At 45.2% G+C, this 24,265-nt stretch overlaps 1 protein-coding gene across 3 annotated transcripts in view; it reads left to right on the forward strand.

The window, feature by feature from the left end:
• The first annotated feature begins 1,179 nt into the window (after positions 1 to 1,179).
• Positions 1,180 to 24,265, forward strand: part of LOC120739619 (tumor necrosis factor alpha-induced protein 2-like) — a 132,152-nt gene continuing 109,066 nt past the window's right edge. The window contains exons 1-11 of one of the 3 annotated variants that reach the window (XM_040041431.1): positions 1,180 to 1,288; positions 1,880 to 2,160; positions 4,725 to 4,835; positions 5,931 to 6,044; positions 7,604 to 7,714; positions 9,469 to 9,582; positions 10,921 to 11,022; positions 11,973 to 12,086; positions 12,697 to 12,807; positions 19,256 to 19,369; positions 19,975 to 20,085. In XM_040041431.1, coding sequence (XP_039897365.1) covers positions 1,893 to 2,160; positions 4,725 to 4,835; positions 5,931 to 6,044; positions 7,604 to 7,714; positions 9,469 to 9,582; positions 10,921 to 11,022; positions 11,973 to 12,086; positions 12,697 to 12,807; positions 19,256 to 19,369; positions 19,975 to 20,085 — 1,270 coding nt within the window. In that variant the 5' untranslated portion in view covers positions 1,180 to 1,288; positions 1,880 to 1,892. The remainder of the gene's footprint in view (positions 1,289 to 1,879; positions 2,161 to 4,724; positions 4,836 to 5,930; positions 6,045 to 7,603; positions 7,715 to 9,468; positions 9,583 to 10,920; positions 11,023 to 11,972; positions 12,087 to 12,696; positions 12,808 to 19,255; positions 19,370 to 19,974; positions 20,086 to 24,265) is intronic. The other 2 variants (XM_040041432.1, XM_040041433.1) reach the window with 2 other exon arrangements.

The following is a 24,265-nucleotide window of genomic DNA, read 5'->3' on the forward strand; positions in this document are numbered from 1 at the left end:
GTTGTGCTTGACATCAGACACAGAAACGTGACATATTTCACAGCAAAGTATATATTATGTTAATAACACACATGAGCAGATAATTATGTTAATCTGCTCATGTGTGTTATTTTGTAAAGGTAACCAGACAGATAACCATCAAAGTCAATTCATTTTTCAGATAAATGTATAATCTTATGTGTAGTATCATCATCATCATCATCATCATCATCATCATCATTATTATCATGATTATTATTATTATTATTATTATGCGCATAAAAACAGCACTTGGAAACAAATCTCGCATATTTTTATCATCTTATTTAAAAACCCAATTCTACTTTTTTTTTCAAAAAGGTATGGACAAAGACTAAACCCCTGCACGCATAACTACAGCACACACCAGTGGACCACCCTCTAGTGGACATAAATGTCCTAATGTCACGTTGGATTTGGTTTTAATGCAACTTGTGTACATTTACCTGCCAAACATAGAAACCATGTTGTAAATAATACTCAAACAGATATTCATGCGATTTTTCTCAGTTCTGTAAACAACACTTTCTTAAAAATTAAGTTTTGCTCCATTTTTCATATACCATAAAAATGTAGACACAAGACTCAATCAACAGTTTTTTCCCCGAAACAAATATAGCACCCACATTGCCCTCTAGTGGACTGAGATCACGTTGCATTTGATTTCATTACTTGAGCACAATTATCCGCATCTATATCAGCGGTGACCAGCGTGAGAGGTTACAGGTATTTTCTCTAATTTCTCCTGTTGTGATATATTGCACAGTTTCCCTTCTTTACAACTCTAAAAAACAACAGCGAAGAAAAAAAAAAGTCTCAGAAGTACAACACACTGGTTTCGAGAGATTTTATCATTTTTGACACCTATTGTTGTATTTCTTTCTTCAGTACCCGCTGCAACACTGTCAAAGGTTACGCAGCAGACATAATGCTGCGACTTCATTGTCTCACCTGTAAAGTATACATTTGACCAAAACACGCCTGTAAGGTGCTCTGACTCACAGCTCAGACTGGATGACTGGAAACTGTCCCGTTTCTGTGAACGTGACACGCTTGCTTTTGCCCCTCGTTTGTGCGCCTGCTCTTTAAACGGTTGGTGACGTATGGCTTTCATAATTAAAGTGACGTTGCCCATTATAAATGCCCTCCTACCCCGCCCCGCGTGCGCGCTCTGTCACACCCTCTGACCTTGCCAAACCTGAACTAGTAATCGAAAGCAGGTGAAGCGGGAAGAAACTGTGGAAGTTCTATCACCTGTGCGAAACCGGAGGTAAGTACATCTTTTTCTCTTTACTGTAACTAGGTACGGTTTGCATACACGGACTGAATATCAATCTTGAAAATAAAACTGCGAGAGAAATCACTCTGCTGTCTCTCTCTCTACACACACACAGACACACACATTTGTGTTCAGCGACATCTAATTTCTTATCTCAGCACGGTGTGCAGCATGTCCTTGAAATATTTAGTAATCTGGACAAATTGAAGTTTTGCGAGGCTAAAAACGATCAACAGCAGATAAAAAGTATTTGAAAGTCCAGGACCTGAGAGATGAGATTAAATGGTCCCAAATTACAAACAACATGTTGCTCTCTGTTTTTCTACCTCAATCTATCCGATATAAAATGTTATCTCTAATACAGTTTTATGATGATCCTGGTGAAAGCCACAATGAATTGCTTAGTCAATAAACTGGTTCTTTATACAGCACTTATACAGGTTTTATTATGTAAGATTTTGTTCATTGAGGCACTTTCTCACAAATTACTATAACTATCATTACAATCCAGATAAGAAGTAACAAAATAGAAATGCTTCATTACTTTACTTGAATATTTATTACATTTTCACATTTGGGTAGATAATGGAATAACATGTCACAAATGATGGACAAGTCCACTGAGAACCCCAGCAATGACACGGTGTCCACTAAGAGCAACGGATCCATCAAGAGCGATGAGAAGACGTCGACTGATGGTGGCATAAATGTGGGCATGATGGGGAAGTTTAGAAGGAGCCTCCGGCTTCCAACACGGAAGAATCCTCCATCACCTGGTGACAAGGAATCCAAGTTATCACCAGAATCAGATGAACCTGCAAAGAAGTTGGATTCTGCGGCTTCACCACAACCTCCGTCACCCAGTGAGTACCGTTGGGGTTTTCATAAAATCTCCTGTCAAATGTAAACACAGATGGCAAGCTAGATGGTGTCTCTCTTGTTTAGGCCAGAGGACTGAGATGCTGAGACGTCTCCCTAAGATGCTCTTTTCATACCCAATCATGTTACTGAACTGTGGGCATTAAACTAACCAGTTGCAAAATTTTCCTCCAGCTGTTTCTTGTTAGCACCACTTACTTTGCCGCCTTTTCCAACTTTAGGACATGTTGCTCACATTTGATATGTCTTTTATGTTCTATGCCTAAAATCTTAATTTACAGTATGAGTGTTTCCCAGCTTTCTGACAGTGCGGGTTGCATATATTTCCCTAGAGGACCCACGTGAGTCATTCCTCTGAGATGTGGGTGCTATTGTACACACAGTATGTGCAGTAAAGCAAAAAAATAAATCTATCAAGCTGACTGAAGGCAGGCACCATTACATTTAGAAAATGTAGGTGCAGAAATGTGTCCCCCTGTCCAAGACATTAACGGTGATGTTTGATTTTAGGAGACATGCATTCACAAAGCTCCACCAGCTCACTCTGTTTACTTTACAGTATTGTAATTGTAATGTATATATTCATGTAGTTTTCTTTTCTTCTTTTTAAATGTCCTACGGCAAATTTGTAGTGCAGTAAAAATCAGATAAAGATGACAGATTTACTTTGACACAAACATTATGTAGGAGCAGGTAATGGATAATAGATATTTATCTGTAATAACTGGACATGATTAACTTTAGATAATTATACAATATTATACTATTTCTAAAAAAGACTTTGTATTGTCACTGATTTCTACAAATGATTCAAGTTTGATTCACAACATCCTGATTCATTTTGATTCAATTCAATTTTGACAGAAATATTAGAATTATGATCATCTGACTTGGATATGTACTGTCAAAAGAACCCTCTAAACCTTGTAGGGGCGATCATGGCTCAAGAGTTGGCAGTTCGTCTTGTAATCGGAAGGTTGCCGGTTCGAGCCCCAGCTCCGACAGTCTCGGCTGTTGTGTCCTTGGGCAAGACACTTCACCCGTTGCCTACTGGTGGTGGTCAGAGGGCCCGGTGTTGAGCTCATTTTTGGTGAAAAAAGCGTCAGACATCACCATACACCGTACACAGCTGTAGACTGGTGTATAATAAGAAAGCGAATAAGGCAGAAAACTGGTATTGAAGTACTCTGAGAAGGATCCATGCTTTGTGTTCCCTCTTTTGTGGAATCTTATCTGTTTTGTGGAATCTTATCTGTTTTGTGGAATCGGTTTACCTGTGCTTTAATCGTTTGAAGTTTTATCTGTTTTGTGGAGTTTTATCTGTTTTGTGGTTGTTGAAATGGTTTTGAGAGCTTTTAGTTGAGACTCTGACATACGTGGCAAAATACATTTATATTTAAAAATTGATTTAAGGATTCAATAATGAATCAGTATCGGATTATTTAAATTCAAATTGCTTTGAGTTTGGATATCGTTTTTTTACCCACCCATATTTCTAACTAACTTTCTTTAAAGATATAATGCATTTATGGTTAACTTGTAAAACATGATATTTGTATACAAACTAATGTCATATTTACTTGACCATATATATCATCGCCTATGTACCTTTACGTTGTCAGTACAAACACTGGCATTGAGAAACAATGCACACACTAAAAATCATAGTTTTAAGCTTTTTGTCAATTTCTGACAAATAAACACATTTTAAGTTGGTATTGAAGATCTCAGTGGATGTAAAGCAAATTTTAATGAGTAGTTAAGATGACCTCAGTCTACAGTTTCAGAATTCATTCCAAACTTTTCAAGCTACTATGTTTGCAGACAGAATGATGTGCACACATGCACTATGAAAGACATAATTTCCTTAGAAAAATAAAACGAAACACAAGAAGACCGTTAAACTTGTTGGAACATGTCTGTTTGCTAAATGAAGGAGCGTCTGGGTCATACATAAGCAGACAAGTTTTCCTCTGGGTTTTCCTTGAGTTAACATTAACTAGTGCTGGTAAAAACTCACCTCAAACTTTAAATACAAAGAAATGGAAGATGTAAAAATATTGCTCTTTTCCCCAGAAGTTTAATGTCTATTATATTTCATAAAGATATATTTATTTTTCCCCACATTAACAGCAAAATACTAGACTTTTTTTCAGCCTGTGCAAGAGGGTGGAAGAAGCCACTTTACTGGTCTGTCCTCTTCTTCAGGTTATCCTTTGAGGCGAGGGCTTTGGTTTGCCTGCTACAGGATACATGAACTACTTTGTATACCAAAGTGTTTTACAGTCAAATGTGCCCAAAGTACGCCATGCAAAAGGACAATGATCTCGTGCACCGCAGCAAATCTACAACAGAATGGTGAAAAAAAGAAGAAGCAAAGAATCAATGTTTTGGCTCGTCCCAGAAAAAGTTCATAGCTCAACCTGAATTGAATCCTGTGGCAGGACATTAATTGCTGTGACACCACAAAGACGAAACTAGGGACTAAAGAGTCAGTTTAAAAGAGAAAGCAGCTTTTACAAATGTCCTCTTCTCCCCTCTCTGTCAGGTCTGAGTCCTGGCTCTGCATCCACCTCTCCGAAGAGCAACCAGGAAAAAGAGGATGATGAGTCAGATGTTTCTTCTCACAAATCCAGACCACTAACACCATCAAACACAGGTGAAACTTCTTAATTTTAATACTAGATCAATGATCCTGCATACTGGATATGTAGAGATTTACTTTCACATACAAATCCATCCATCCATCCATGCACCCATCCTTTTTTGCTTATTCGGGGCCAGGTTGCGGGGGCAGCATCCTTAGCAGAGAAGCCCAGACCTCCCTCTCCCCAGCCACCTCCTCTTGCTTGTCTGGGGGAACACCAAGGCGTTCCCAGGCCAGCCAAGAGATGGAGGAGCCTCCTCCTGGTCCGACATGCCCGGAACACCTCATCCAGGAGGTGCCCAGGAGGCATCCTTGTCAGATGCCCAAACCACATCAACTGGCTTCTTTTGATGTGGAGGAGCAGCGGCTCTACTCTGAGCGCCTCCTGGATGGTTGAATGGCTTACATTATATCTAAGGGAGAGGCCAGCCATCCTTTGGAGAGAGCTCCTTTGTATCTGCAACCTTGTTCTTTTAGTGACTGTTGACCATAAGTGAGGGTGGGGACGAAGATCGACTGGTAAATCGAAAGTTTCGCTTTTACGCTCAGTTTTCTCTTCATGAACTCCAGGAAGGCCTGGTACTCTGAACTGTCATTCAGCACATAGAGGCTGACGACAGTTAGGACACGTTTCCTGACCCGAAGGCACAGGGAACATCCTTGCTCCAGGGCGGAGCCCCGGTAACCCTATCCTGGGAAGGGTAAACTGTTCCCTGGGTCTTCTCATATGGGTTTTTGAATTGCTCTTTATCTGGTGCCTCACCCCTACCAGGGGACAAAAGCCCCCCAACATCATAGCCCCTGGGATCTCTGGAATACACAAACCCCTCCACCAGGGTATAGATCATTTATGCATGGATTGTTACCCTTACTATAAAAACTCCAAATGTCATCTGTTTAAAAATCGCTATTATCAGCTTTCATGTTTAAGATCATGCAGTCATGAAAGAACAAACCAAAGTAGCTAAAATCTGCACACTTGCAAATGATTTTTTTTCTCTGTAAAATGTTCTCTTGTCTGTGGAAAGTGGAGAAAACAAAAGACCAGAAATCAGGCCTGTAGTTTGTTATTCAAACTATATTAAACTGTTTGCTTTTCTTTCTTAGATCCCAGTATGCCGAAGTTTGAAAATACATTAAATAGACTGAGAGAATCCATTCGTTGGAGACGGAAAAAGGAAGTGGATACACTCCCCTCTGAAGACTTGAAGGAAGAAAAAGGTGGGAAGTACAAATACTTTTTACTGTACCTGTTTTTAATTTTCAGTGCTTTATTTAAGTATTCCTTTTAACTTTTACTTTTTAATGCAAATATATCTCCTTTCTACTCCTTACGTTTTCAAACCAGACTTGCCAGGTGTAATGTATTTGAATTTTTTTTTTGGATTTGTGTTTTTATTTCCTGTCACTGTGCACCTTTAAACATCAAGCTGATGCCAAATTGCAACCTCATCCCACATAGCAAAATTGGTATGGCTTAGATCTGGCCCACAGAATGTGCTTACACATGGCCCACATACCGCAAAGAATGACGACCCTTTGGTGGCCCAGATTTGGTTTGCCAGATGTAGCCCACACATGGGCCAGCACAAGGCCAGTTGCAGACACACTGCTGGCCCAGAACAGTTTCAGCTCTGGCCCCGGATGTCAGCCTAATGTGTACCTTAATCAAGCCATGTAATAACAACAGGTGCCAGAACATGCAAAACAGTGCAAAAGTAACATCACAAAACTCTGTTCAGACAGTGAATCGACTGACTCTTATACAGCGCTTTTCTAGTCTCCTAGATTACTCAAAGTGCTCTATACAACATGCCACATTTATCAAACACTTCCTCTAAACTGAGTGCTTCCTATTTACATTCATACACATTCACACTCTTGACATGCAGACTGGAGGAGCCAGGGATCGAACCACTAAGCTTGCGATCAGTAGGTGACCTGCTCTACCTCCTGAGTTACAGTCACCCACTGTCAAAGATGTGTAAACCGTCACTAGGTTTTGGATAAAGTGTACCCTCACAAACCTGTCACACCTGCATTTGAAACGTTAGTTACCATAGCAGTATAGTATTGCAACATGCCATTTGGGTCTTCTAACTAAAATGGGAAAATAGGAACATAAATAGTACCATCATTGCCAGACCTTGCCCACATCTGGTTGACATACACCCTGCCATGACTCCAGTCAGTCAGAAGTGCCAGCTTGATGCCAGATCCAGGCCAGACCTGTTTTCTGTGGGCCTGGGCCACATAAACCAAACCACAATCAAGCCAGATGTGGCATGCCATCACATAAACAGTGCCATCTATGCCAGGCCTGGCCCATATCTGGATGACATATGTCTTATGCCAGGAGTCAGCAGTGCCGGTTTGATACCAGATCCAGGCCAGACCTGGTATGTGGGATTGGGCAGAACAATAACACATAAAAGACAATCTTATTAGAGTGTCCATCGCCAATCTTTATTGCATACAAATCACACTTAGTGGGTAAAGTGACCCCAAACAATCCAAAACAGCATTTTTGGTGCAGATGTTCATGACTAATAGTTGTGGTACTTCAGGATCTAGTTAGCGCTACAGACACAAATGAGCATCAAGCAAACAGTTTCTGAGAAGTTCATCGCACAATGTGCGAACACAAGCCAGTGCACAAGCCCTAGATAACTGGAGAGAGTTGCATCAGGAAGGTCATCTGGCATCAAATCTTTGCCAAATCAACCTGTTATAAGAAAATTCTGCTGTTACCAGCAGTGCTCTGCTTTACTCTCTGTCAGGTCTTGGCGACGGCTCTTCAGCCACCTGTCTGGAGAATGAAGAGAAAAAGGAGGATGAAGAGTCAGATGTTTCTTCTCTCAAATCCAAACCACCGACACCATCAAAGACAGGTATTAACTTTAATACTAGATCAATGATCCTATATACTGGCAATATTTAAATATTAAACTTCTACTAACATTTTTTAGTATTTACCTTAACATAGTCTTTGTTGACTAAAGTTTGAAAACGTATGAACAAAGTATGTGAACATTAACATTCCAATGCCAAATAAACCATGAGCACTAATCTGCTGCTGGAAAAGCCTCCACCTCTGGTTCAAGGCTTTCCATCAGATTGTTGCATCTGGCTATTATCTGTTGGATAAGCATGAAGAAAACCATTTAAGAGCAGTACTAGTAATGCCAACTCAGTTGTCTAGTCTGTAGCATTAATACTATTAAAGGCTGCTGAAAACTCAACCAGAAGTAAAATTGAATGTTGACCAAGTAAAGCTGCTATTTGTATTTAGTAGTGAAACATTAACATTTATGAGTGATTGTTTTGCACCCTCCTTTTCCCTGGGAAGCTGAAAAATAAAATAAGGAAAAATATTCATCACTGAATCCTGATCTGATGCCTTCAAACAACATTTTTAACCTGGGCAAGAATCAGTTAAGTTAAAAACATATTTAATGTATGATAACAGAATAACTTTGCCTCAGCAAAATGGCAAATTTTTTGCACATGTAGAATATTTCCAGGATTTAATGCTATCTTAACCATGCAGTGCAGAAAGTAAACCCACATATAAATATCGAGTCATAGTACCAAGGAAAAATGGGTTTCCTTAGAATAAAAGCACATGTGAAATTAGCTATATTAATAAATGCCTGCATTCGTTTATATAGGACACTTTCAACTTACACTTTTCTGATGGCTGGCTGACCAGCATATATTAACAACTAAATGTACATCATTAATGCACGGATTGTTACCCCTGTCCTTACTATAAAACTCTCAATGTCTTCTGTTAAAAACCCCCATTATCAGCTTTCATAGTAAAAATTATACAGTCATGAAAGAATAAACCAAAGTGGCTAAAATCTGCACACTTGCAAATGATTTTATCTCTATAAAATGTTCCCTAAAACATTTGCTGCAGTGCCCTGGTCATTAAAGTGGACAACAAGAACAACATTTTTTTTGGGCACTGACTTCACAACAAAAAGCACTGCTGATGCTTGGGTGTGATTTTTTATTTACAGTGAGACTCAATGAAAACAAAAGCAGAGTATGGCAGGAATAAACTTACAAAACCTGAACAGAGAGAAACTAACAAAAGAACACGAGGAACAAAGGAAACGTAACAAAAACCTGAAACTGAGAACTAGGAGCCTGAGATATGAAACATCAAGGAAGAAACACAGAGGCAACATGGAGGATGACACACAGGAGAAAATTGACAACCAAACCAGCAATGAACAAGGAAGACGCAGGGCTTAAATACACAAGTAGAAAAAAAAGAGGATGGGGAACAGGTGAGAACACAGCTGGGACGAATCTGACATGACGAGACACGAGGACGCAAAACTCAATACACTGAACACATGACAAGGGACTATCACAATAAAACAGGAAGCAAGAGACGTTCATGATGACACAGACAAGACAATGAGACATAGAAACATGAGGCGAGGCAAGATGAGGCGCGGAACCAGAACAGAAACCAGGAACAGTAAATATAATACAACAGAAAACCACAATTCAAAGAGTAAAACTTAAACCAAAAACACAAACACTGGCAGGAGAAAACAAAAGACCAGAAATCAGGCCTGCAGTCTGTTATTCAAACTACATTAAACTGTGTGCTTTTCTTTTTTAGATCCCAGTATGCCGGGGTTTGATAATACATTATATAGACTGAGAGAGTCCTTTCCTTGGAGACGGAAAAAGGAAGTGGATACACTCCCTTCTGAAGACTTGAAGGAAGAAAAAGGTGGGAAGTACAAATAATTTTTACTGTACCTGTTTTTAATTTTCAGTGCTTTATTTAAGTATTCCTTTTAACTTTTACTTTTTAATGCAAATATATCTCCTTTCTACTCCTTATGTTTTCAAATCAGACTTGCCAGATGTAATGTATTTGAGGCTTTTTTTTTTTTTTTTTTTTTTCCTTTTTTGTGTCCCGTTTGGATCTTTAACCATCAGAATTGTTGTCTTAAGGCCAAGAAAGATGCCAAGTGGATTTATTTTACCAAGTGGATCATCATGGCCTTGCCATATTGGTCCATTTGATTGACCTTTATTATAATTATGAATTTATTTTATTTTCAGTTGCTACAAACGGGACAGACATGACTGGGGGATAGGACAGGGAGAAAGAATGAAAGAAAGAGAGGGAGAGAAAGAAAACCAAAGGGGAGAAGAGACGGTGAGAAGGGGGGGAAGAAAGAAAAAAAACAAAACACCTGGGTCACCTGTATGGAGAAAAAAAACAGAAGAGAAAGCAAACAACAAAGAGCAACATAATAAAAAAAAACGGCACCATCACAATAAACTAGCTAGCAGTAGATATCAGTAGATACTAAATAATAAACGATATTCTGCAGCACGCAAGATAGACAGCGCACAATGTGCTTTGAGGCAGCAGCCAAGAAAGCTGTAGTCCGTGTCTGTGAATACCCGTGTGTACACCTGTGTGCATACCTGTGTGGATCAGCATGCTTGCATTCCAAAGGTTTCTCCATGTAACGATCTGCTAGGGAGTGTGGGGAGCCACAGCCCCGTCCTCCAGGGTATGAAGCAGGTATGGAGGAGATCAAAACTCCAGACATCCAGAGGCCCCCAGAACACAAGAGACCAAGGAAGCCTCTCCTCTGTGAGGCTTTTTTTTAGCATGTGTGTTTTATTTCCTGTCACTGTGCACCTTTAAACATCAAACTGATGCAAACTCATTGGGCAGAACAATAACATATGAATGACAATCTTATTAGAGTGTCCATCGCCAATCTTTATTGTATGCAAATCACACTTAGTGGGTAAAGTGACCCCAAACAATCCAAAACAGCATTTTTGGTGCAGATGTTTATGACTAATAGTTGTGGTACTTCAGGATCTAGTTAGCGCTACAGACACAAATGAGCATCAAGCAAACAGTTTCTGAGAAGTTCATCGCACAATGTGTGAACACAAGCCAGTGTACTGCAGGTCCCAGCCCAAGAAAACTGGAGAGAGTTGCATCAGGAAGGTCATCTGGCATCAAATCTTTGTCAAATCAACCTGTTATAAGAAAATTCTGCTGTTACCAGCAGTGCTCTGTTTGCCTCTCTGTCAGGTCTTGGCGACGACTCTTCAGCCACCTGTCTGAAGAATGAAGAGAAAAAAGAGGAAGATGAGTCAGATGTTTCTTCTCTCAAATCCACACCATCAAAGACAGGTATTAACTTTAATACTAGATCAATGATCCTATAAACTGGCAATATTTAATTATTAAACTTCTACTAACATTTTTTAGTATTTACCTTAACATAGTCTTTGTTGACTAGAGTTTGAAAACGTATGAACAAAGTATGTGAACATTAACATTGCAATGCCAAATAAACCATGGGCACTAATCTGCTGCTGGAAAAGCCTCCACCTCTGGTTCAAGGCTTTCCATCAGATTGTTGCATCTGGCTACAAGCTGCATTTGTTGCCATCCAGGTACAAGTTCATTATTGAGGTTCGGAGCTGGTGTTGAGTGACAAGACCTGATTGCTTCTATTCATTCCAAAGATGTTGTGGTCAGGCCTTTGTACATGCTAGCCAGGTTGTTTTGTCAAGAGCTGCTCCAGGCTCAGAAATGAGCCTTTTAAATCAAATAACAGAGCCAGCCAAACTGATTGAGTGAGGAAGGCTGCTCCACAGTTTGGGCCCAACAACGACAAAAGCACAATCACCTCTGGTTTTAAAATTAGATTTTAGTTTTAGAAGTTATTAGTGAAGGGGCCAATGTACTGGCTTATCTCGTTAGAGAAACTGCCTGGGCCAAGTACTAGAACCTTAGTTTTACTGAAATTGCAATAAAGTAAATTTTAATACATCCAAGTAGTAATGACAGAGAATCATTGATTGTTAACATTGTTTGGTCTGACATAAAAGTAAAACTGTTTGTCATCAGCATAGCAGTGGTAGGAAAGTCCATTAAAACAATGAAGTAGATGGCCCATTAAGATTATACAATCATAAAAGAACAAACTAAAATGTTCTCTGCAGTGGTCATTATAGTGGACAACAAAACAGCACTGCTGATGCTTGTCTGTGCAAAGTGGAGAAAACAAAAGACCAGAAATCGTGTCTGCAGTCTGTCATTAAAACTACATTAAACTGTGTGCTTTGCTTTTTTAGATCCCAGTATGCCGAGGTTTGATAATACATTTAATAGACTGAGAGAATCCATTCGTTGGAGACGGAAACAGGAAGTGGATACACTCCCCTCTGAAGACTTGAAGGAAGAAAAAGGTAGGAAGTACAAATACTTTTTAGTGTATTTATTTTTAATTTTCATTGCTTTAAGTATTCCTTTTAACTTTTTTGTTTTTACTTTTTAATGCTTTTAGTGTAAATATATCTCCTTTCTACTCCTTACATTTTCAAAACAGACTTGCTAGGTGCAATACATTTGATGTGCGTTTTTATTTCCTGTCATTGTGCACCTTTAAACATCAAGCCGATGCCAAATTTCAACCTCATTGGGCAGAACAATAACATATGAAAGACAATCTTATTAGAGTGTCCATCGCCAATCTTTATTGCATACAAATCACACTTAGTGGGTAAAGTGACCCCAAACAATCCAAAACAGCATTTTTGGTGCAGATGTTCATGACTAATAGTTGTGGTACTTCAGGATCTAGTTAGCGCTACAGACACAAATGAGCATCAAGCAAACAGTTTCTGAGAAGTTCATCACACAATGTGTGAGCACAAGCCAGTGTACTGCAGGTCCCAGCCCAAGAAAACTGGAGAGAGTTGCATCAGGAAGGTCATCTGGCATCAAATCTTTGCCAAATCAACCTGTTATAAGAAAATTCTGCTGTTACCAGCAGTGCTCTGCTTTACTCTCTGTCAGGTCTTGGCGACGACTCTTCAGCCACCTGTCTGGAGAATGAAGAGAAAAAAGAGGATGAAGAGTCAGATGTTTCTTCTCTCAAATCCAAACCACCGACACCATCAAAGACAGGTATTAACTTTAATACTAGATCAATGATCCTATATACCAGCAATATTTAAATATTAAACTTCTACTAACATTTTTTAGTATTTACCTTAACATAGTCTTTGTTGACTAAAATTTGAAAATGTATGAACAAAGTATGTGGACATTAACTTTCTCATGCTAAACCATGAGCACTAATCTGCTGCTGGAAAAGCCTCCACCTCTGGTTCAAGGCTTTCCATCAGATTGTTGCATCTGGGTGCAAACTGCAGGTACGAGTGCATTTTTGAAGACCACAGTTGATTTTGAGTGACAAGGCCTGATTGTGTTTATTCATTCCAAAGATGTTGTGATCAGGTCTCTGTACATGCTAGCCAGGTTGTTTTGTCAAGAGCTGCTCCAGGCTCAGGAATGAACCTTTTAAATCAAATAACAGAGTTAGCAGACCTGATTGAGTGAGGAAGGCTGTTCCACAGTTTGGGTGCAACAACCTCAAAAGCACAATCACCTCTGGTTTTATAATCGAGCGAGGGACAGTAAGAAGGCCCTGGTTAGGGGATCGGAAAGGTCACATGCAGTGATCAGGTTTCAGAAGCTCTGCTGTGTAAGCTGTGGCCTGTCCATGCAGAGGATTATCTGTTAGTAATGGAATTTTGCAATATTCCTGAAGTGAAGGAAACAAGTTTGGGTGAGCTTTGAGACGTGAATTTCAAAATTCAGGTGTTGGTCAAAAATGATACTGTGGAGGTAAGCATCAACGACACAGAGCTCTCAGTTCTCACTCCTTCTTTATTCGTCTCCAACATCAACTGCGCATATCGCGTCACAAAACACAGGAACACACTTCCTATACACAGGGTGTGAGTGGAGCCCTCTAGTGGTCCACCACACATGCCCCCCCCGAACACCCAGCAGAACTAGTCCAGGACCCGGGGCTTAAGCAAACGGCCGGAACGGCTGAACTGGGGGGGGTGGGGAACTGACAGAGGGCAACCCAGCCCGGGAGTGAGGCTGGCACTGGCGGTCAGAAAAAGCTGCAGACGACTCGGACTCCGGTGATTTTGGGTCGCTCCTGGGGGAAAAAACAGAATCCATCAGCCCGGTGGCAGGTGGGCGGCCGCGGCGAGGGGCCTGGGCCGGGACCACCTGATCCTCTTGCATAACATGTGCAGGCTTAAGTCTGTCAACAGAGACAACTTCCTGGCGACCGCAAAGTCCAAAATGAAATGTTTGTTGTCTGGTTTAAGAACCCTGTATGGCCCGTCATATGGTGGACGCAGCGGAGTCCTATGGGCATCGTGCCTGACGAAAACGAAACGAGCAGAGTCCAACGAACTCGGAACAAAAGTGTCAGGCAGGCAGTGGTGCACAGGACCAGGAACAGGAAATGAGTCTCTTGGGGGGCAAAAAGGCAACAAAGAGGCATCGAAACATGGGGGAGGGCTCTCAGGTAAGAATTCCCCGGGGACCCGGAGAGGCTGGCCGAGGACCAGTTCAGCCGGGGAAACCCCGAGGTCTTCTTTAACCGCGCTACGCAATCCCAGCAAAACCCACGGAAGACGGTCGACCCAGTCGCCACTTGTTAAGGAAGCCCGGAGCGCGGCCTTAAGTGACCGGTGAAACCGTTCGCACATCCCATTAGCTTGCGGGTGGTATGCTGTGGTGCGGTGGACCTTGACTCCCAGGCCGTCAGCCATAGCAGGCCAAAGCTCGGAAACAAACTGGGGGCCCCTGTCCGAGGTAATGTCAGCAGGGGGGCCGAAACGTGAAACCCACGTTGACAAAAATGCCCTGGCCACCGTCGCCGCTGTTGTGGACGCCAGGGGTACCGCCTCTGGCCACCTGGTTGTGCGGTCCACCACAGTCAAAAGGTGCGTGAAACCCTGTGACTGCAGCAAGGGACCAACCAGGTCCACATGAACGTGATCGAAACACCTACCCGGGACACGGAAGGGTTCGAGGGGTGCCTGTGTGTGCCGGTGGATTTTCGAGCGTTTGCATGGGATACAAACCACCACCCATTCTTTCACCGTCTTGCGAAGGCCCGGCCAAACAAACCTGGCGCTGACCAGCTTGACCAAGGCCCGGACGCCGGGATGAGAGAGGGCATGCACCAAGTCAAAAACACGACGACGCCACGAAAGGGGAACCACCGGGCGGGGGCGGCCGGTGGATACGTCGCAAAGAAGGTGCGGACCGCCGTCCCACACCGGGGTGTCCTCCAGCACGAGGCCCGTTTTTGTTGACTGAAGGGCAAGGACGTCCGGGTCAGCACGTTGCTCGGCGGCCATGGCAGCGTAGTCGATGCCAACATACACCAGAGAAACCAACACACGTGAGAGACAGTCAGCGACGTGATTGGACTTACCAGCCACATATTGAATGTCTGTGGTAAACTCTGAAATGGCCGCCAACTGGCGCTGCTGGCGTGCGCTCCATGGGTCAGAGACCTTGGACATCGCAAATGTCAAAGGCTTGTGGTCAACGTACGCAGTAAAGTTGCGACCCTCGAGGAAAAAACGAAAATGTCGTGTCGCGAGGTGCAGGGCCAGCAACTCCCTGTCAAAAACACTGTACTTGCGTTCAGCATCCCGGAGCGTACGGCTGAAAAAGGCGAGCGGTTGCCAGAGACCTGAAACCCGCTGTTCCAACACCCCACCCACTGCCACGTCAGAGGCGTCGGTGGTCAACGCGATCTCCGCCGACGGAAGCGGGTGAGCCAGCAGGGCGGCGTCAGCCAGCGCAGACTTGGCTGCGGAAAACGCACGGACGCGTTCCGGCAGCCAGTCAACCGGATCTTTGGCTGTTTTACCTTTTAAGGCAGCATAGAGTGGCTGTAGCAGGTGGGCAGCTCTGGGGAGAAAGCGGTTGTAAAAATTTATCATCCCCAAGAACTCCTGCAACGCTTTAACCGACGTGGGACGCGGAAAAGCCGAAACGGCCTGGACTCTGTTGGGCAACGGAACCACACCTTCAGCGGAAATGCGGTGCCCGAGGAAATCCAGAACAGGCAACCCAAACTGGCACTTGGAAGGGTTGATGATCAGGCCGTGCGCTGCCAAACGCTGGAAAACCTGGCGCAGATGGGACTCGTGCTGGCTCGCTGAGCAGCTGGCCACCAATATATCGTCCAGATAAACAAAAACGAACGGCAGCCCACGCAAAACGGAGTCCATCAGCCGCTGAAAGGTCTGGGCGGCACCTTTCAGGCCAAACGGCATGCGCAAAACTCGAACAAGCCGAAGGGGGTAATGACAGCGGTTTTAGGAACGTCTTCGGCGCGCACGGGAACCTGGTGATACCCCTGCACCAAGTCAATTTTAGAAAAAATCGACATTCCGGCGAGATTGGCAGAAAAATCCTGAATGTGGGGGATGGGGTAACGGTCATTCTCCGTGGCATTATTTAAACGGCGGAAATCCCCGCATGGCCGCCACCGACCGTCCAATTTGGGCACCATGTGAAGCGGAGAGGCCCATGCACTGTTCGAACGCTGTACAATGCCAAGGCGCTCCATGGCTGCAAACTCTTCCCGAGCGACAGACAGTTTCGCGGGGTCGAGGCGGCGCGCGCGAACACCGGGGGCCCGACCGTGGGAATATAATGCTCAACCCCATGCTTCGTTACCGTGCTAGAGAAATTAGGGACAGACAGCGATGGAAACTCTAAAAGAAAACGCTGAAAAGCATCCCCGGAGGTCACTACATTAGCCCGAATCAGGGGCTCGGCGGCCCGAGTAAAACAGGGTAGCGAAGAAAACGAGAGAGCATCGATTAAACGTCTGTTAGCAACATCGACAAGCAGTCCATGAGCACACAGGAAATCAGCACCTAAAATAGGTACAGAGCTAGCGGCAACAACAAAGTTCCACTGGAAATTCCGGCCATGAAAACAAACAGTCACCAACCTTTCCCCAAACGTTTTGATGGGAGAGCCATTAGCTGCAATGAGCTGCGGCCCACAGTTCGCTGCTAGTCCATCGGCAGCGGTAGTGGGAAGGAGGCTCTTCTGGGAGCCGGAGTCCACGAGAAAACGTCTCCCGGAGCGCGAGTCCTCTATGAAGAGCAGCCTTTCTGTATTGCCAGCGGTCGCGGCTGCTACGGCGCGCTGGCGGGTCCGTTTCCCTGGGCCGTGAAAGCGCAAGGCGGCAGGCAGCGACGCGCTCTGTCGCCAAAACGCTGATGGTAGAAACAGATGCTCTTTCCGCGGTGCCGGCATGTAGCAATCCCTACCGTCAGCAAGGGGGCAGATGCTCCGGGGGAGGCAGGTGGAGGCGTGGAAGGTGCCGCCGGCGTGTCCGTAGCCAGGGCGTGAACGTTGAAAGTGCGGCTAGCCAGGAGAATGCGATCCGCTTCTTCAGCCAGGGAGCGATAATCCTTCGCAGGCAGAAGCGGAGAGTTCGCGAGGACAGCTCTCACGGCGGCCGGTAGTTGGCGGAGGAAGAGGTGGGCGAAGAGGAAACCACCGTCATCCGGCCCGAGCAACGATAGCATGTTCTCCATGAGCTCGAGAGTGGTACCGCCACCCAAGCCTGACAGGTTGAGGAGCTTTTCGGCTCATTCAGCGTCGGAGAGGGCATAGCGCCGAAGAAGCAACTCTTTGAGGGTGGCGTATTTCCCTTGGGCGGGTGGGTCCCGGAGGAGCGCCATCGCGCGACGGGTGGCCAGCGGGTCGAGCGAGGCCACCACATGGTGATACTTCGTGTCGTCAGCCGAGATGCCGCGAAGGGCGAACTGAGCCTCCACGTGTACAAACCATGACGGGGGTTCATGGAGCCAAAAGTCCGGCAGTTTCAGCGCCACAGCGAACGTAGCTGCAACAGGAGGCGGAGGTCTGGCGGCCGCTGATGCATCCATAGCGGAGTCTGCGTTATCTGCAGCCCGTTGCATGCTCGAGTCAGGGGTCACCAATGTGGAGGTAAGCATCAACGACACAGAGCTCTCAGTTCTCACTCCTTCTTTATTCGTCTCCAACATCAACTGCGCATATCGCGTCACAAAACACAGGAACACACTTCCTATACACTGGGTGTGAGTGGAGCCCTCTAGTGGTCCACCACGATTATCCTTGATCCTGCTCTTACGTTAGATAGTCATGTTAAATCTCTTGTTCGGTCCTGCTTTTATCATTTAAGAAATATCTCTAAATTGAGCTCCATAATTTCCTATACCGAACTCGAGATTGTTATTCATGCTTTTATTTCATCACGATTGGACTATTGCAATTCCCTGTTTACTTGTTTAAACAAAGGTTCCTTGGAGCGTCTGCAGATCGTTCAGAATGCTGCAGCAAGACTTCTGACGAAAGGTTCTAAATATTCACATATAACACCGTTGCTTAAGCAGTTACATTGGCTTCCTGTCGAATCTAGAGTCCATTTTAAGATTTTGGTTTTAACTTTTAAAGCTCTTCGACAACAAGCACCACCATATATTATTGAACTTTTGCAGCCCTATGCCCCTAGTAGGTCTCTGAGGTCGAGTAGTCAGGGCCTACTTGTCATTCAGTATACGAGACTGAAAACTAGGGGTGATAGAGCTTTTGCTACTGTGGCCGCTCGACTTTGGAACTCCCTTCCTCAGGACCTACGATCCGTTGATTCATTGATTACTTTTAAAAAACAGCTAAAAACTTATCTTTTTAAAATTGCTTTTTGTTAACTTTGTTTGTTTTTTGCCTTTTAATCTGTTATATCTGTAAAGCACTTTGTGATGTCTATCTAGAAATGTGCTATATAAATAAAATTTTACTTACTTACTTACTTTACACAATACCAAGGTTTTTAGTTTTAGAAGGGGCCGATGTACTGACTTATCTCCTTAGAGAAACTGCCTGGGCTAAGTACTAGAACCTCAGCTTTACTGAAATTGCGATGAAGTAATGTAACAGATGCATGGCAGACCCGACCACATATTGCACACCTTTAACACTTTTCTTAATTACGGTTGTTGTAACTACACACACGGCTGCAGCTTTTCAGCTGCCAGCCACACACACCAACAACCACCACATCAGTACTCAGTTCATCCCTCTTAAGCAGGTGAGGCGCAATTGCTGATGCAGCTCCAGTGTGTCAGCCTCCCTGCAGCGGCGCCACAGACCTAACCTTGCCACAAGTAAATTTGAATCCATCCAAGTAGTAATGACAGAGAATCATTGATTGTTAACGTTGTTGGGTCTGATGTAAAAGTAAAACTGTTTGTCATCAGCATAGCAGTGGTAGGAAAGTCCATTAAAACAATGAAGTAGATGGCCCATTAAGATTATACAATCATAAAAGAACAAACTAAAATGTTCTCTGCAGTGGTCATTATAGTGGACAACAAAACAACAACAATTTCTTGGGAACTGAGTTCAAAACAAAAAGCACTGCTGATGCTTGTCTGTGGAAAGTGGAGAAAACAAAAGATCAGAAATCGTGTCTGCAGTCTGTCATTAAAACTACATTAAACTGTGTGCTTTGCTTTTTTAGATCCCAGTATGCCGAGGTTTGATAATACATTTAATAGACTGAGAGAATCCATTCGTTGGAGACGGAAAAAGGAAGTGGATACACTCCCCTCTGAAGACTTGACGGAAGAAAAAGGTAGGAAGTACAAATACTTTTTAGTGTATTTATTTTTAATTTTCATTGCTTTAAGTATTCCTTTTAACTTTTTGTTTTTACTTTTTAATGCTTTTAGTGTAAATATATCTCCTTTCTACTTACATTTTCAAAACAGACTTGCTAGGTGCAATGCATTTGATGTGCGTTTTTATTTCCTGTCACTGTGCACCTTTAAACATCAAGCCGATGCCAAATTTCAACCTCATTGGGCAGAACAATAACATATGAAAGACAATCTTATTAGAGTGTCCATCGCCAATCTTTATTGCATACAAATCACACTTAGTGGGTAAAGTGACCCCAAACAATCCAAAAAAAGCATTTTTGGTGCAGATGTTCATGACTAATAGTTGTGGTACTTCAGGATCTAGTTAGCGCTACAGACACAAATGAGCATCAAGCAAACAGTTTCTGAGAAGTTCATCGCACAATGTGCGAACACAAGCCAGTGTACTGCAGTCCAGCCCAAGAAAACTGGAGAGAGTTGCATCAGGAAGGTCATCTGGCATCAAATCTTTGCCAAATCAACCTGTTATAAGAAAATTCTGCTGTTACCAGCAGTGCTCTGCTTTACTCTCTGTCAGGTCTTGGCGACGACTCTTCAGCCACCTGTCTGGAGAATGAAGAGAAAAAGGAGGATGAAGAGTCAGATGTTTCTTCTCTCAAATCCAAACCACCGACACCATCAAAGACAGGTATTAACTTTAATACTAGATCAATGATCCTATATACCGGCAATATTTAATTATTAAACTTCTACTAACATTTTTTAGTATTTATCTCAACATAGTCTTTGTTGACTAGAGTTTGAAAATGTATGAATAAAGTATGTGGACATTAAGTTTCTCATGCTAAACCATGGGCACTAATCTGCTGCTGGAAAAGCCTCCACCTCTGGTTCAAGGCTTTCCATCAGATTGTTGCATCTGTGTGCAAACTGCAGGTACGAGTGCATTTTTGAAGACCACAGTTGATTTTGAGTGACAAGGCCTGATTGTGTTTATTCATTCCAAAGATGTTGTGATCAGGTCTCTGTACATGCTAGCCAGGTTGTTTTGTCAAGAGCTGCTCCAGGCTCAGGAATGAACCTTTTAAATCAAATAACAGAGTTAGCAGACCTGATTGAGTGAGGAAGGCTGTTCCACAGTTTGGGTGCAACAACCTCAAAATCACAATCACCTCTGGTTTTATAATCGAGCGAGGGACAGTAAGAAGGCCCTGGTTAGGGGATCGGAAAGGTCACATGCAGTGATCAGGTTTCAGAAGCTCTGCTGTATAAGCAGTGGCCTGTCCATGCAGAGGATTATCTGTTAGTAATGGAATTTTGCAATATTCCTGAGGTCAAGGAAACAAGTTTGGGTGAGCTTTGAGATGTGAATTTCAAAATTCAGGTGTTGGTCAAAAATTATACCAAGGTTTTTAGTTTTAGAAGGGGCCGATGTACTGACTTATCTCCTTAGAGAAACTGGCTGGGCCAAGTACTAGAACCTCAGTTTTACTGAAATTGCGATGAAGTAATGTAACAGATGCATGGCAGACCCGACCACATATTGCACACCTTTAACAGTTTTTTCTTAATTACGGTTGTTGTAACTACACACACGGCTGCAGCTTTTCAGCTGCCATGTCACGATCTGGTTACAGGGACTCAAACGCAGAGCGGTTAGGTGTCTCCAAGGTGTAGTTTATTTACAGTGCCAGTGCAATATATGTACAGTGAAGGGATCCAAAACTCCGGGGAATCACAGGGTAGCTCTCTCACACTCGCTCACGTCTTCTTTGCTCACACTCACACACGTTCACACGGCAGGGAGGTCGCAGGCCCGGGGGGGGGGGGGGGTCTGAGGCAGAAGAGAAGGAAAGTCACCAACTAATCACAAATCACGAATTATGAAGCACAAGTCCACAGGAGCTGTGAGAACACTAACGTCAGTAGTACAATCATCCAGCGACGAGAGGATCTGTGTTCCAGCCTCAAATTGTGCTCCCGGTGATGACAGGTGATTGTTGTCAGGTGTGTGTGTGGGCCAAGGGCGGGAGCCCACAGTGAGCTCCGCCCAGGCAGAGAGGGAGAGAACAGAAACAGCAAATGTAGCCTTGTGGGGCCGACCGGGCAGGCACGGAGACCATGACAGTACCCCCCCCTCAACGGGAGCCTCCCGGCGACCCACCAGGCTTACCTGGATGCCTGCGGTGGAAGTCCCGGAGCATGGCCCTATCCAGGACAGCAGCTCGAGGCACCCAGGAGCGTTCCTCTATCCCGTAGCCCTCCCAGTCAACCAAGTACTGAAAACCCTGACCCCGGCGCCGGGAGTCCATGATGCGGGTGATATTGTAGACCAGCTGACCATCCACGAGCCGGGGGGGGCGGCGGGGCCCTGGAGGGAGGGCACAACGGGCTGGAGAGCACCGGCTTGACCTGAGACACATGGAAGACATTGTGAATGCGCATGTTGTGCGGCAGCTTGAGGCGGACAGACACAGGGTTCACAATGGCTTCAACGGGAAAAGGGCCAATAAACTGAGGGGACAGCTTCTTCGACTCAGTCCGTAGCGGCACAAAACGGGTAGCCAGCCATACCTGTTGACCGATGGTGTACTCGGGGGCCGGTGTCCGGCGACGGTCAGCGAGGGTCTTGTTCCGCTCCTTAGTACGGAGTAGGGCAGCCTGAGTCGCCCGCCAGGCACGACGGCACCCGTGGAGGTGAGCCTGTACTGAAGGAACGGAGTGCTCACCTTCGATGGCCGGGAGCAAAGGCGGTTGATAGCCCAGGGAGGCTTCGAAGGGAGACTTGCCCGTGGCGGAGGATGTGTGGCTGTTGTGGGCGTATTCGATCCATGGAAGCTGTTCAGTCCAGGTCGATTGGTTGTGCGAAGCGACACAGCGGAGGGCAGCTTCCAGCTCCTGGTTGGCCCGCTCCGATTGCCCGTTACTCTGTGGATGGAAACCGGAAGAAAGACTGACCTTGGCCCCCAGTGCGGAGCAGAACTCCCTCCAAACACGGGACGTGAATTGTGGCCCTCTATCTGAGACGATGTCCTCGGGGATCCCGTGAAGACGGAACACATGGGAGGTGAGGAGCTGGGCCGTCTCCAAGGCAGAGGGGAGCTTCGGGAGGGCGACGAAGTGTGCAGCTTTGGAGAAACGATCGATAACGGTAAGTATGGCGGTGTTACCAGCGGAGGACGGCAGGCCCGTGACAAAGTCCAAAGAAACATGGGACCACGGTCGGGCTGGTGTAGGGAGAGGCTGCAGAAGACCCGGTGGAGGGCGGTTCGAAAGCTTATTCCGGGCGCAGGTCGAACAGGCTGCTACGTACTCCTTGGCGTCCCTAGCCATAGCAGGCCACCAGAAGTAGCGTCGGAGGAACGAGCAGGTGCGGAGGACCCCAGGATGGCATGAAAAGCGGGCGGTGTGAGCCCACTCGAGAACCTGAGAGCGGACGGCTGAAGGAACGAAGAGGCGACCAGGTGGGCCAGTGCCAGGATCCGGTTCGGTCTCCTGTGCCTCTTGGATGAGCCTCTCGATCTCCCAGGAGATGGCTCCAATTACGCAGGCGGCCGGGAGGACAGGCTCGGGGTCCGAGTCCTCCCCAGTGATGGAGAATTGCCTGGACAAGGCGTCTGGCTTTACGTTCCGTGTTCCTGGCCTGTAGGTGATAGTGAAGTCAAAACGAGCGAAAAACAGCGCCCACCTGGCTTGCCGGGAATTGAGACGTCTAGCCGAGCGCAGGTACTCCAGATTCTTGTGATCCATCCAGACGATGAATGGTTGTGCTGCTCCCTCCAACCAATGTCTCCACTCCTCCAGGGCCAGCTTGACGGCCAGAAGCTCCCGGTCCCCGATGTCATAGTTACTCTCTGCTGGAGAGAGACGGCGAGAATAAAAGGCACACGGGTGCAGCTTACCGTCCGTCTGTTGAGACAGAACTGCCCCAACCCCGGAGTCCGACGCGTCCACCTCCACAACGAACTGCCGTGTAAGGTCCGGTTGCCGGAGTATGGGAGCAGTGGTGAACCTGTCCTTGAGCAGGGCGAAGGCTCGCTGAGCGGCAGAATCCCACTGGAAGGGAACTTTGGGAGAGGTGAGTTTAGTAAGAGGGAGAGCGATCCTGCTGAAATCGCGAATGAACCGTCTGTAAAAGTTGGCGAATCCCAAAAAACGTTGCACTTGGCGGCGATCAGGAGGAGTAGGCCATTCCACCACAGCCCGCACTTTCTCCGGATCAGTCCGCAAGTCCCCCTTCTCGATAATGTGGCCCAGAAAACTCACTGAAGTCACGTGGAAGTCGCACTTCTCCCCCTTCACAAAGAGCCGGTTCTCCAGAAGGCGTAGCAGGACCTGCCGGACATGGACTTGGTGCTCCTCGAGTGTCTTAGAAAAGATCAGGATGTCATCTAAGTACACAAACACACAACGGTTAACAAAATCACGAAGGACATCATTAACCATCGCCTGAAACACTGCGGGGGCGTTAGTCAACCCAAACGGCATCACGAGATACTCAAAGTGGCCCCGATGCGTATTGAACGCGGTCTTCCACTCATCCCCCTCTCTGATGCGCACCAGGTGGTAAGCGTTGCGCAGATCCAGCTTGGTAAAGATGGTCATGCCCTGAAACAGTTCAAAGGCCGAGGAAAGCAACGGCAAAGGGTACTTGTTTTTAATAGTGATCTGGTTAAGGCCCCGAAAGTCAATACACGGCCGCAGCGAACCATCCTTCTTATCCACGAAAAAAACCCCAGCCGCGACAGGGGAAGAGGAGGGGCGAATCAACCCTGCCGCCAGCGACTCCGTGATGTAGCGCTCCATAGCATCCCTCTCAGGCCGGGAGAGGCTGTACAGGCGGCTAGACGGCTGCGGAGCTCCAGGAA

This window comes from Simochromis diagramma, unplaced genomic scaffold (genome assembly GCF_900408965.1).
Source record: "Simochromis diagramma unplaced genomic scaffold, fSimDia1.1 OVJJ01000304.1, whole genome shotgun sequence".
Taxonomy (NCBI): Eukaryota; Metazoa; Chordata; class Actinopteri; order Cichliformes; family Cichlidae; genus Simochromis; species Simochromis diagramma.